The sequence below is a fragment of the Lissotriton vulgaris genome, chromosome 5 (genome assembly GCF_964263255.1).
Source record: "Lissotriton vulgaris chromosome 5, aLisVul1.2, whole genome shotgun sequence".
Classification (NCBI taxonomy): Eukaryota; Metazoa; Chordata; class Amphibia; order Caudata; family Salamandridae; genus Lissotriton; species Lissotriton vulgaris.
Genome location: NC_141693.1, coordinates 1,517,366,378 through 1,517,381,071, shown reverse-complemented (window position 1 = coordinate 1,517,381,071; position 14,694 = coordinate 1,517,366,378). Strand labels below are relative to the sequence as shown.

Below are 14,694 nucleotides of genomic sequence, written 5' to 3'. Positions count from 1 at the left end.
AGCAAGCTCACAGAGGCATCACAATGCTGGTCGGTGGCATGCTTTGGGCAGCAAAGGATTATAGTTTACATATTTTAAACACCGCCCTTAATTACATAACCGGCATCTCTTGAAAATGATTCTTAGTTAAGCTTCTTAGCCCATGCCTGTTTTAAAAATCCCCTTCCACTTTTGTCATCCTAGTTAAGTCCCTTGTTTGCACCCAATGCACCTAGACAAAGGTCATCGTTGCGCAAACAGGGAGAGTACCCCCTTACTGTATCCAGCCCCTAGTGTTAAGGGTCAGTTCTCACTTGAGTAGTAAATGTGGCTAAACAGCCAGAGCTGCAGACTTTGGACCTAGAGAATCAGAATCGATTCCTGACCTAGCTCAACATCCTGTGATTCTAGGCAAATCGCTTAATCGTCCAGATCATAAAAAGGCAGATTTGTGATGTAATGTGGTGCTCTGGTGTCCTTCGGCTAAGTTCACGCTCTATAAAACTGCAAAGGTACATCCACTTGATCAAAAGCCCCTCGAAGCTTCCTCTCTACGATCGAGTGGCAGTCTAAGTCTTATATGTATAAGTGGAATAAGATAATCGCCATCTCTGCGTCCATGGATCTACGTCATGGAGCGATGACGTAGATCTAGGGGCGCAGAGATGGCGACCAAAGGCTGCAGGGCGTGACCGGCGAGCGCTAATGACAGCAGATAACAGCCAAGGGCCATAAATGCTGGGCAGAGGACCAAAGCACCCGGAACACTGGGATGAAATGCCTCCGGGCTCCCTCCAGGCCTGGCAGGGGGCGGGCCCTCGCGGCTGCCAGGTGAGAGCGGCACGAGGAGGGAGAAGCCTTCGTCATTGGTGGACTTTGGCTCCTCCATGCTTGGCTTCCCTGTTCACATCCCATGGGCTGCGCTTCGAGGAGACGGATCCTCCTGCGAGCAGGACCACACTGAGACCATCCGGAGGGCGGACAGAGGTGAGCAAACCAACCCCGACCCTAGACCCTCAGGGATGACTAACCCAAAGCCCCGGGAGCAAAGGGCCCGGCGGGCTCTACCCACTGACCCTGGGCCCAGGCGCAAGCAAGAGCAATGGCCCATTGGCTGCTGCTGGGACGGTAAAGAACAGCACTGGCCAAGGTTCATTGTGCCGCTCTGTGCTCCGGTGCAGCCGCACCTGCTGCATCAATGGCTACCCCCTGGCTCTGCCATCAGTAGTAACACCCCAGGGAACTGAGGACGGGCCGACTCTACCATCAGTAGTAACCCCGTCGGGTTCGGGTAACTAAGGGCAGGCGGATTCTACCATTTATATAACACGGGGGGAAGTCAGTACCAGGCAGACTCTCACGTCTGGTCTGTAGCAACATCAGAAACAGGCTAGACTCTAAATCTCAATACTAACATAGAGTAACTGAGGGCCAGCTCTAACCCTCCCAGAGAACTGTGGGCCATGCTCTACCCTCAACAGGAAGACTGCCGGCTGCTGAGGCCTGAGGGTAAGACTCAACCCTGAGTACTAACCAGTGTTTAATTTGAGCGGTGGTTTCCGGTGCTCGGCACCAGCACTTAATTGTCAAGGCCGGCACTTGCGAGGGCTGCTAGGTGTTTGTGTAATTTGGAGATGAGTAGGGCAACAGTTGTTGATAACTGAAAATAACTAATACATGACGCCGATAGCATTCTAAGAGGTTTGGGGCCTCTAACAGTCTGAATTGCCTCAGTTGAAGAAGTGTGATGGTTAGCAGGTGTGTAGGTTCCGCCATTGGCAGGTGTTGTGGGTGGTGCGAGCTGCAGCATCCTCCTGACAAGCCCCGGGCACTTATTTTTTACATATTAAGCACTGGTACTAACACCGAGCGACTGAGGACTAGACTCTAACCCTCAATACTAACACCCCGACGGAACTGAGGGCCAGGCTCTCACCCTCAGTACTGATATTCCTGAGAACTGTGGGCCAAGCTCTGCCCTCTGTTCCTCAATGCTCATTATTTATTTATTTATTTATTTAATTGCTTGTATCGCGCAGGAATCGACCAGAAGTTATCTCCGCGCTTTGCTCGCAAAAAGTTCTGAAGTATGTTGTTTCTGTGGAAGCCATATGAAGAATTATGCCATCTGAAACAGGAGAGTTTTTAGGGTCTTCCTAAAACACAGGTGGTTGTCATTCCCAGGAAATGTGGAATCTCAATACTCCCTGGAACTGAGTGACAGACTCCTACCCACAATACTGCTCTCTTTCTCCCAGGAGATGTGGAATCAAATACTCTTACGCAAATGAGAAACGGAGGCCCTTATGCTAGGCCTCAGTACTCACCACGCACCCCCCCCTTGCTTCAAGAAACACAGAACCTAGTTATTGTAACTCTTATGAAGCTGCTAACCCCTACGAAATATGGATTCTACATATTGTCTCACTGTCAGCCTCATACTGAACACCTTCACGCCTCAGAAAACGAGTTCCAAAACTTGACTTATTAAAGCTGACCTCTCCCACCCTCAAGAACTGACCAGCAGTCTCTAAACCTCAATACTGATTCTCCATTGCTCAAGAAAGCAAGGAAAATTGATTTTCCCTGACGGCAAAATTAGAGATTTGTGATCTCCTTACAGTGATCTTTATTACTACCCTTTTGTCGTCCGTCCGTAATTGTGACGGCTATGGTAGTTTGGCTGGTGCAAGGACTTTTGGTTCTTCCACCAGGTATACTGAGTGACATGTTGGTTGTTAGTGCACCTTCAGAATCAGGCGCATCAGTAGAGAGTGACTGTCAGAGAATTAAGAACCATGGGGCTGGTTTGGACATAAAAGCCCGGTGAGTCCAATGGGCGTTGCGCGCCTGCTTGGTCCCATCCCTGCATGTCAGTGTAAACATCACTGCCCTTGAGCTAAAGCTAGCTGTTGCTAAAGGTATATGAGGCCAATTCATCACAGCGGAGATAGTGTGAGTGCAGTCAGTTCTAAATTAAGAAGAGCGTGGAGGCAGTCGAGGCAGGGAGAGGGCAAGTGTTGAGCAAACAGAGAACACAAGAAGCTGAAAGAAAGAAAAGATCACATACAATGTATAACTGTGTAGAGTCTTTATCAAGTGGTATATTCTGAGGAACGAAGGTTGGATGTGTAACACAATGGAATGATGATGCTCTTAAGAAGGGTTTAGTGGACTGAAAAATCAGCATATCTTTTTTTTTGTTGTTGTTGTACAAGCTTTATTCGAGATTATTTCTCATAAAAGCACAGCATAAAATTGAACATTACAGAATAAAAACATAACATTTACAGATATAAATTCATATAGGCATTCTGTGCAGCTCATACAATATTAGCGTAAAAAATTTACATGTGAAAAAGTAGTTTTACATTTTTAGACAATAAAAATAAAAGGAAAACCTGATTAACTGACCCCCCCCCCCCAGAAATCGTCGCCTGATTGCCCAGGCCCATCCCAAGTATTTAGCTACCCCAATAACTATCGATTCCTGAGTTGTTGTACACAAAATTCTTAAAGCCACTGCACTGTCACGTGTCCCCAGGTTTTTGCATACAGGTGTGAGCCATAATCTCCTGGGTGATGAGTAGGCTTTACATACAAATAGAAAGTGGCCTACACTCTCCACAGCATTTTCACAAACTGGGCATAACCTATTGGTCGACCTATGCCAACCTGCCGTTAGTTTTTTTAGGGGAATAGATCCAGATCTTAGCTGGAAGACTAGCTTCCTATCCATTGGTACCGTAATAGTATCCCAATAATTTTCTAGGATAGGAAAAATTTTTGTCTCCAGGAAGCGACCAGCCATAGAGTCAGACCTAACGTCTTTCAGCAGATTACCACCCACCCAATCCCAATATTGTGATTTGAGGGCTTCTTTGCTTGGGAAGTCCTCTTCCACTGGGTTATTCCAAAGATTGGAAAACCCCAGGTTAATTAGCATGGCCCTTAGATTTTTAAGCCATTTTATCTTGTGGAAGATGTCTTCCTTAATTATCCAAAGAAAACCCTCTGCATATTGTCTGATCTCTGGAGTTGTCCAAAGACGTCTCCAGTAGAGAACAGGGCGCAATCGCGCTCTATCGGTAATTGGGCGTCTACCCAGCTCCAGGAACAGTGGTATTAGGGGGGTGCTCTGTGGAAGTCCTGTAATCCCTCTGAGGAACTTGTTCTCAGATGTCTGTAGGGCCGCAAGATTGTCCCAAGCCCATAACTCCGCACCATATAAGGTGGCACCTAAGACCTTTGCATCATACACTATAAGTGCGGGTTTAATCGGTTTTGTCTTGGATTTGCGGTGTTCTCCCCTCAAAGCACCTGAAAGCTGTTGATGTTTTATGGCCACTTTTTCCAAATGATGCGACCAGCCAGCGCCCTCTGCTATCTGTACCCCTAAATATGTGAACTCCTTAACAGTATCTAACTTGCTATTATTTAGGGTTACCTTGGGATAGATTCTACGGCGTGGGGTAAAGGCCATTAGTTTCGTTTTCCCCACGTTTACTTCAAGCCCGTGCTCTGTGCAAAAAATATCAAAAATATTTAATGCACGTTGCAGCCCTGCAGGGGTTTTAGACAAGATAAGGGTATCGTCAGCGAACATCAGGATCGGGACCCTGACGTCCGCTAACGAAGGAGCGTCTACGCTTGCTTCCAACATTCGCTTGACAATCCCATTAATAAATAATGAGAAGAGTAAGGGAGCCATGGAACAGCCTTGTCGGACACCCCTTTCCACGGGGAAGTCCGAAGTTGACTCGCCATTCCCACCCCACTGAACTCTTGCGAAATTGGATTCATGTAGACGCATAATTAGTGTGAGCAAATCAACAGGAATCCCAGCTTTTGCAAGACCAACCATAGCTTAAACCTGGGGACTAGATCAAATGCCGCCCGCAGGTCGACAAACGCGACATACAGGCAGCCTCTTCCTAGTAAAACCGTCTACCACCGCAGTATGGTAAAGCGGAAGACCTGGTCAATGGTGCTGGTTGCTCGCCTAAATCCAGCTTGATATGGGGAAAGGGCGTTGTTGTCGTCGACCCAGTCCATAAACTGGTTTGCAACCATTCTCCCCACTACTTTTTGCATGGTTGCTATTAGGCTTATGAGCCTATAGTTGGCAGGCAGTGAGCGATCTCCCTTCTTGTGAATGGGAATAATAATTGCACCTTTCCAAAGGTCGGGACCACCCCCCCCCCCTTGGCTAGGGCGTTTGCTACTAAAAAGATATACCTCACCCATCTCGTCATATCATACTTGAAGATATCCGGGGGTATCCCATCTAACCCTGGTGCTCTCCCACATTTCACGGAACTAATCGCGATTTCTACTTCTTTGGGGGAGAACAAATTGTCAATAGCATAGACTGGCGTTATGCCCTCACCTACCCCGGGGTGCATGACTTCGGCATATTGTAGTCTGAAGTAGTCAACCCAGGCATCTTCAGCTACATTATTATCAGGCTTTGCTGGGCCACCTCCTCTACCCCACTTAATAATTTTCCAAAAGGTCCTGGAGTCCTGTTTACTAGAAGCCTCTTTTAGCTCGGCCCAGTGGTCTTCGTCCCATTTCCTTTTGGCTTGAAAAATGGCCAATTTGTACAGTTTCCTTGTCTCTTTTATTGCAGCACGGTCCCTGTTCCTAATAGCTTGTCCCAATTCTAGTCGTGCAGATCTACATTGGCGATTGAACCACCTTCCAACATCCTGGGTTTTCCTCCCTTTCTTACTCTTGGTCAAAAAACATGGTTTGAGGAGGGAAAATAACTTGTTGTGGATATCGGTGGTGTCCCTAGCCCCAGGAACTATTGGATCTGCCGCCTCCATTGCGGAAATTGCACTATCAACCTCATGGTTGATATAGGTCATGGTTTCCTCATTAGCCAATACCCTTGGCCATTTTAGCCTACGTTCGTCGTTGCTCATGACTGGAATCTGATCATTCCTTAGGTGCAAGTTTCCCACTCCAACATTCCACCACCTATGGGTCACACAAAGGGGGTTATGATCACTTTCTACTCTAGGCCTAATGGCCATATCAATAACCCCCTGCCACAGCTGGAGACTACATATTATATAATCAATTCTGCTCCTGCTGTTACCGTTGTCAAAGGTACAACTACCCTCCTTATCCCCTGGGGTTCTCCCGTTCAGTGCTCTTAGACCATGTTCCATACAAATAGCATTTAGTAATAGGATGTCTTTTGTCCACCGTGGGACGGGGTTTAAACATAAAGATGGTACTCCCCAAAGATTGTCCTCATCCTTCCCTAAGGGATCATTTGTGCAGTCTAAAGGTTCAAAAGTCCTGTTAAGATCCCCGGCTATTATTACCCTGCTATCTTGGGACTTGGTCTCTAAGGAGGGAGACAACAGCTCTAAGGTGGAAGAATTTGTTGTATTACTGCCTCTTACATAAACGTTGTACAAATCCATTGACAAACCCTTATCTGTGGAGATTCTTAGCAGTTGTAAATCGCTAGTTCCCAGGTCCAACATTTTGATGGTAATGTCCAAGTCCTGTTTTATCCATACAGTAAGGCCTCCCATAGGCCGACCCCTTCCACCTTTCGATGCTGGTATGGAAAAGTTTAAATAACCAAAACAAAAGAGGGGGTCACAAGCCCAGGTTTCTTGGAAACAACAAACATCAAACCCACTGATATATTCCACCCAAGATTGGGAGTCTAACTTACTACCCAACCCTGCAACATTCCAAGATAGAAGCGTACCTAAGCTAGACTCAGTCCCATCATGATTGTTAATGTTGGAGCACACTTGGGAAATCATTGGGCTTTCGATGTTGTTGGCGACCTTCCCAGGATCATCAATGGGGTCAACAATCATGTTAGCTGTTGTTAAGGGTAATTTCACAGCACTAGCATTTATATTTTCCATCCCAGTACCTCCCTCTGCAACAAAACTCCCCTTCTCTGTGTAACCAACAGTTAAGATTGTAACAGTAGTACCAACGTGATCTTCACAGGCCCCCTTAGACTCATTATTGTTCCCTCCATTACTACTGTTCAGCTCTCTGGTGATTTGTCAACATCCCCATCCCGGGTCCTGCCATCCAGCATGAGGATTATAGTTTGTGCATGTGGTATAGTTTTGACCAAATAGTGGAGCTGGTGTGGAAGTGATTGGCCATGGTACAGTGGGGGGGTTTAGGGGTTCATTAAGCAGGCTAGTCAGTACACTGGTTGGGCGGGGGTAAAAAAAGGTAAGATCTACAAATCCAATACCTCCCTTGTTTGTACCCCTTCCCTGCCTAGTTATCCATCCCGCCACCCTTGGATCTTGGAAGTTGACCACAATACAGTCCCCACCCAGACTTTTCGGTGTATACCCTATCCAGTCTATTCTCCTTACCCCTATGATTAACCCATCGATGTCTCCTGGGAGAGGTCGATTCTCCCTTAACCAGTGCATGATCTTATTTTTGAGCATCTGGAAGGTTTCTCTCTGCCCTATAGGTAGTGGTGGAACATTTATAAGGACTGCTACATAGGGGAAGGAATCCGGAGTAAGATTCACTGGGGGTTTTCTGTGTGGTGGCTTTGTCAAGGGAGGTGGGATCGATTTGGAAACTGTAGGAACAGGGCGGGGTGCAGGTTTCAACACCAACTGGTTATTAGTTGGTTGGGTTGGTACTAAAGCTTTAACCGCTGGAGGACATACATTAGCCCCTTTCCCGACCACAGGATTGTTTGGAACTATCTGCTTGTTGGTTACTTTTGTAGGTACTGGAGCTTTACCCGCTGGGGGACATACGGTAACCCCTACACCAGCAACAGGAGATGGATTTTGTGACTGGAGAACCATAGACTGAGGTGGATTTGTAGTGTTAGGCTGAAGTTGAACAGGGCCTGAGTGTACCAAATCAGTAGATTTGGTAGTTGTGTTGACAGTGGTGTTACTTGACTTAGAAGGTAAAGGGGGGTTGTTTTGAGGCCTTCTTCCCTTATCTTGAGTAACAATGTTAATATTGCCCTGGGGCTTTGTACTTACATCCACCCTAGCATTAACTTTAATCAAAGATTTTGTGGAATAAAAGTTATCTAATGTTGCCTGCTCAAAGTGGTTTAACCTATCAGAAAGCTTGGCAATTCTATCCTCTATCGGGGTAAGTATTAGTCTAAGTAATTTTTCTAGCTCAGGGAGCAGATTTGCAAGTGATAACAACTTATCGTTAATTGGTAAGGCAGACTCAGGGCAAATATTCTCTTCAGAGTCTGGGCTATCCAAAGGAGCAAGGTTTGCGTTCGGAACACTTTCTATGCTATGGTTTTCTTCAATAACAGCCTCTCTAATATTCACAGTTTTGTGTAGCTTCCTATGCTTTTGAGGGGGTTTGGCCACAATTTTACATTTTCTCAGTGGGGCTGTTCTTTTCCTTTTGGACCCATGCTTGGGTTGAGCCAGGATAACCTGGGCACCAGAGTCAGGGAGCAATGTAGGGTGAATATAACTCCCACTGGAATTGTTCAATTCTGTAACAATTTCCTTATTTGTTATTTGTGCCTGTCCTTCGGGTTGTTCGTTGGCAACTGGAAGATTTACAGAAGATAATGGAGTTACCAGGGCGGGATACGTTAGAGTTAGGTGCTTGTCCGTAGAATTTTTAAGTAGTTCAATTGATAGTCTGCGCTCTGCGCGCCTCTCGGCCAAGGATAACTCTTTGTCAATTGAAGATGAACGATTAAAAAAGAATTTATCCAAAGTGCCAATTGCCAGTGGACCAGTCTCAACCGGTGGAGTAGTCGAACGGGCGCTGGCAGTACTTGTTGAGGCAGACATTGCCCTACTTCACACCAATAGGATACAGTATATCAGATATCACTTACTGAAGAAGGAACCGTGGAGTACTTGTCAGGGGGATGGCCCAGCCCGGCCTCCTTTGGCCCCTGACGGCCACAGACGGTCCCGCCCTTGTCCCGGGCTTCTCCCGGCGCCCTCCCGCGCAGCGGGAACTATGGTCTGTGTTATACGCTGGAAGTACCTATCATTGGTCGGTGGACAGGGGGGTGTGGCCAGCGGGGAGAGCAGCCCAGGTGTGTGGAATGGGCGCGCAGGGGCTCCTGGAGACTGGAGTCCCTGCCTGTGCTCACAGCCCCGCCGGCTCTTCTTCCTGCCCGCTCCTCCGCTGATAGCTTCACACAACAAACAGCAGCCTTAGGTCTCAAGGCGCTGCGGGACCCGCGAAGCGGGTCCGGCGAGGTCGGAAAAGCCTTTGGAGGTAGAAAGTAAAAACAGAATCCCTCTGGGAGGTCGCACGTCCAGCCAGCGACTCGGAAACAAAACGAGCAGTTCAGGTGATCAGCATATCATTTCTGGATGACTGGGTGTTGTTCTGACTCGCTCTGTCAGCCCACCGCGCAAACTATCACTGAGAGAAGGCCCCCGAGTGAGGGTAAGCCCTCTAGCTGCAGGGTCCTTACTACAGGTGAAGCCGTAAAGACGCCTCTAATGCAGACATCAAAAGATGCCTGCCTTGTCACAGGGGGCCTGACCTATAGGATGGGGACAGGGTGATGGACATGGGAAGCCTGCCAGAGTCAGAGACATTGGATCTGATGGAGGATGGCGAAGAGGCGAGTTTGTACCACACTCTCAAAGAACTGTGCAGTTGTAGCACTTTTGAACCTATGTTGGGGCGCATCATCCATGCTCCCCAAATCCACACGTGAAAGGAGGCATGGGCCCCCCCTGAGGCCTGCCACACCGGAGGCGAGACCCAAGGGAGTAACGCTCTCCACATATAGGACATGAGTCCAGCAGGAAGAATGCTGGACAGGACTTTGGCAACTCTCATGCCTATTTTCATTGACCACAGGATTGATGCCTGTGGGTCTGTGCAGAACTTGCAAGCTGACAGACAGGGACAGTCCAGCAGAGACGAAAAGGTGCCGAGAGGCTTTATGTGAACTTCATAGAGTGAGCCCTGTCGCTTTAGCCATTGTAGTTCCTAAGGCAGGGACAGTTAGCATGCATTTTGTTTACAGACTGTAGTGGCCTGAATGACATAAGTAATTCCAACGTCCACCCCTGCTGCTGGAAATGAAAACAACGTTTTCCACACCACTGAGTTAAAGAACGCCCTTGTCATCTTCCAAAGGTCGATACATAGTGTCATTCTTGTACTGGAAAACTTCTTTGAAGCCTAACCTAACTACATGGTCTATTTATTTATAAAGTGCAACTTACACTTGTGGGCATCATGGTGATAGTATGGCCAGGGACAAAGAAAAGCGAGGAAAAGAGCAGGTTAGCTGAAACAAAAAAGTTGAAACATGGCATCTGAAACAACCTTGCACCATTGCTGTGCAGGTTATTCAAAAGAGAAAGATCCCCCAGGACATTAAAAGATATTCCAACCAACATGTTATCAGCAGTATCCGGAAATGCTCAAAATGGAGCTTTATGAGCGACAGATCTGACTTGAGTCTACTGTGCCACTAACAGCGACATGCGTCCAGGCCCAGGGCATCGGGCATAGCACCTTGAATTGAATTCTCTGTTTTATTGGAAGCCAATGGAGAGGACACAGAGAGTCCCAAACATGGCTGAATTTATGTAGCCCCGTAGCACGTCGGACACCATGTTTTGAATTGGGTGCAGCTCTGCAGTAATACCTTCTGCTAAGCCAAATGTAAAGGCAGGGCCACCAAACCCCAGGGGCCACCACGCCAATATATATCCTTAATATAATAATCCTCTGAGGATGGATACATGTTTGCGTGGCGACCCCTGGCAGGGATTTGGCGGCCTCTGGCTCTGTTCCACTTCCAAACACCCTGACCCCCTATCTACACTGGCCTCCACGCTCCGCCCCGCCTGGACCCCCTCTTCTGGGGCCCCCTACCAACGCTCCCTGCCCAGGGCCACCATGAGCCTAGAGCCGCCCCTGGTAAAGGGCAAGTGAGACCGGACGGTAGCACTACTGACAGGAGACCAGTTGTCTTGCAGAAGATGTGCAAAGATTTCCTTCAAGGTTGAAAGCAAAACCACACAAATGGCCCAGACCTTCTGTATTTGAGTGTTTAGTGGCAGCAGGGCTGGCTGTAGGCGGTGCGACCGGTGCCATCACACCAGCTGCTGACTTCAGGGGGCGCCCTGTTTGCAAGTTTATTTTGGCTTTAAAAGCACCTCCTTCCGCGTTCCTCGCCTCCAGTAGTCTCCAGGCAACAATAAAAATATCAAGATAACTCTGATGATTAATGTTCTTCCTGGAGGTAGATCGGACTTTTGTCTAGTTGAAGTTTTGACTGATCATAAATTAGCACAGAGGATTATTATGCCTGCTGCAAAGAACGTGTCCCATGCAGATCACAAAGTGCATATCATGTAAATAAGTCAGTGGGTTACTGCTTTTCTAAGATACATAATTTTGTTAATTGCAATTTATAAGTTAAAATCATACTATAGAACAGGGAATTATTAACTGTCATAAAAGAACTGCATGCACACTGCAAAGTATTAATTACAGCGTAGCTTAATGTTGCAAAAAGGGTTGATTTGGGTAGAAATCGATTTTTGTTATTAAAGAGAACTCCCTACACAGGTGTTCCATTTTCAATTCTGAGTTTGTGCTTTTCCAGACCAAGCACTTTCAAACCATACTGCCTACCAGTATGGATGACGTGACTCCTACACCTTGTAACATTTCCTGCACCTGATATACACACGTACGATTGTTTGTCTCTGTGTAATCTGTATGTGATACAAAGTGCTCTGTCTGACACCCTACAATGTTATGAGTGGCGCTATATACCTAATTAAATGCATCTGAAAGACTGGTTATGGAGACTCGAGGGGCACTGTTAAAAGGTGGGGTGAGGGAATCCGTGGTGGGGTGGTCACCACCTCCACAATGGATGGGGCGGCGCCAACAAACATTGTCGCACTGGGCGCAACCTGAGTGACAGGTGTTGGTCAAGCAAACAACCTCGGGTTTTCAGGGAGCTGCATGGGGCAGGCATGTCACCTAAAAAGCATTACCCGGAGGAATCTGGCTATACTAGAGAATCACTGTCAAAACCAAAGTTTCAGTCTTGTTTTTGTTGAACATTTTCAGTTCCATTTGGGAAGGCCAGTGGCCACAACCATAGATAGATACTGGTTTCCACAACCCAGTATGTCACTTCTCCTTTGACTTCTAAAATCAATCTCTGGATTTTCATTGATGAAACTGATACAAACTACTGAACCGTGCCTTATTGTGACCATTGAGGTCTTCTTGATACCTAGGACTGTGAATCTGCCCAGCTGTAGCATACTGTGAGCAAGGATAATAAGTGGAATTCCTTGAATGAAAAAGACCAGCCTTTGACTTTGCAAACTAGAACTGAGACCTAAGTGTCAAGGCCTGCTATCAATTAAGAACAGTCTACCCAAAATCCGAGGGTTGTGGACCCACCCACCCAGTGCAACTCTGCAAGAAGAACACTAGCCATTAGTTTCGAGGACACTGTGCGCCCCTCCTCTGTCTGCTTCTACATTCTCCTCTTTCAGTCTAGCGTTTGGCAGACCGTTTGTGTCATGGTGGCATGCAGGCATGTTGCTGGAGCTTGCTTGTATCTGCGTCTTTTAGCATGGACTGTAGGAAACAGGATTCTCTATTTAGTCCCTGGTGACAGGAATATTGTCTGTCTACCTCATAACAGCCACCACGTACCTGATTCTTTTTGGGTGTTATTGTGTGGGTCTGGTTTGCTGTTTTATGGACTGTTGTTTGCACTTGGCTAGCCCTACAGATATACAAGACATCGTGGTTATATATTGCAGTCTCCCCCTAACTCTACAACCTGCCCTGTTAGATCCACTAGCCTATGTCCAAAAACCTTGACCACTAATAATGTATTTATAAATGCAGGTCCCTGATGTTTATAAACATACAGATTTCATTTAAAGCTCTGGCTTTAAAACAACTTTCTCTTCTCCAAATCACTGTGTCGCCTTAGCAGCCACAAAGGATGTACGTTCACTGCTTTCTTTGTGTAGTGGGATTGTTTATGTTATCTGAAGTGTTAACAAACATCAGGCCCCATAGACTCTGGCTCCTAAGCTACCTCCCTGCGTTTTGGCTGGGGACTGGCAGATAACAGTTTTGTTGTAATTCCCATTCACAGTAACAATTGGCAAGAAACCTGATCTCTGTGTTAGAGGTCCCGTGCACTGCGAGTGAAAGCAGATCTGTAAGAAGTCTATGCAGGGCTTGGGCACAAATGTTATGTGCCCCCTACCTTCTGGTTTTCTGGTAGCATAAGCACTTGTTCAAAATAAAAAACAGTGTCTACAGCATAAGACACCTAGTAGCCAGTGCTTAATTTGAGCATGTGGTTTCCAATGCTGGGCACCGGAACGTAATTGTCAACACCAGCACTTATGATGGTGCTGTTTGTCTAATTTAGAGACGATCACACCAAAAGTTGTTTACTAATTCAATATACATTAAAAATAACTAGTATCTTCCACCCAACCCATTCTCACAGCTTTTGGGGCCTGGAATATTCTGAATTCCGACACTTGTATGTGTGTAATTGTTGGTTGTTTTGGTACTGTAATTGGCGGTGCTGGTAGGGGCACGGGGTGGTGCATGCTGCAGTGGCCTCCTGACCAGGGTCCTGGCACTTATTGGTTTACAAATTAAGCATTTTGCCCCGAAAACAGCAAAACCTGGAAGAAACAATCCCTGCTACCTACCTCCTGAGGAATCTATTACAAAAACAAACAAACCCTTTTTTAAGAGTTATAAAATCAATTACCAGTGGTAGCACTTGCTGCCAAAAACAGCAAAAGCAGGGGCAAACAATTGCGATTCTCCTATTACCATGACTAGAGAATCTGGATTTCATTAAAGACACGAAGGCTAACATTATGCATATTTCTTTTAATGCAGTCCAAGCAGCCGCATACATCACAAAGTAAAAATGTTCCAGAACAGAATATTAGGAACAAATAATAGGCATAAGCCAACAACAAACTGCCTCTTTTAAATGTGGAGAAGAGAATAAGTCCACAAATATTAATCTTCTAAACGATTCTCAGATGGTCAACAAGAAGGAGAATGACTAAAAAAGGAGGATTCAAAGGTCAGACACCTCGAAATTATGAAAGGTTACCTGAAAAGAAAGAGAAGTAAATACCTCCAGAAAAGAATTCACACCATAAATCTTAACAAGATATTAAATGAATAATAAGACATTTCAAACAGAGGTAATAGACATGAGCATTAATTCACTGTAAGCCCCAGCCATCCAAGGGGAGGGAAGGGTGGGATAATGTTAGCATCCGTGTCTTTAATGAAATCCAGCTTCTCTAGTCATGGTAATAGGAGAATCGCAATTTCATTACAAGAACGGAGGCTACCATTATGCATGTTGGTAGGTCTGTAAGACTACATCAGACATGTGTTCAATAGGTTTGCAATAGTGTCGTGCAAAAGTGCTAGCATTTGACCAATCAGCCGCTTTGAGAATATCATCCAACTTACCTCCAGACCAGCGAGATTTACTGGCCATAGCACCTCTAAGTGAGTGCGCTTGACATTTTTTTAAGTCCATACCTGCTAAATTCATGACAGTTTTAACCCATTTGGCACTAGAGTTCGAGGTTATACCCTTATGGGGTTTAACAAAGGATATAAGTAACTGGTTCAAACCCTGGGCACGAAGATCAAACATTCTGTGATCATACTCTCTCATGCAAT

General features: G+C 46.3%; 1 protein-coding gene across 4 annotated transcripts in view; it reads left to right on the top strand.

Annotated features, from left to right (window-relative positions):
* The first annotated feature begins 719 nt into the window (after window positions 1–719).
* EPS8L3 (EPS8 signaling adaptor L3) overlaps window positions 720–14,694 on the top strand; it is a 164,050-nt gene continuing 150,075 nt past the window's right edge. The window contains exon 1 of one of the 4 annotated variants that reach the window (XM_086923584.1): window positions 720–966. Coding sequence is in view for 1 of the 4 variants with exons in the window: in XM_086923581.1 (XP_086779707.1) it covers window positions 757–966 (210 nt within the window). In the remaining 3 variants the exon portion in view is untranslated. The remainder of the gene's footprint in view (window positions 967–14,694) is intronic. The other 3 variants (XM_086923583.1, XM_086923581.1, XM_086923582.1) reach the window with 3 other exon arrangements.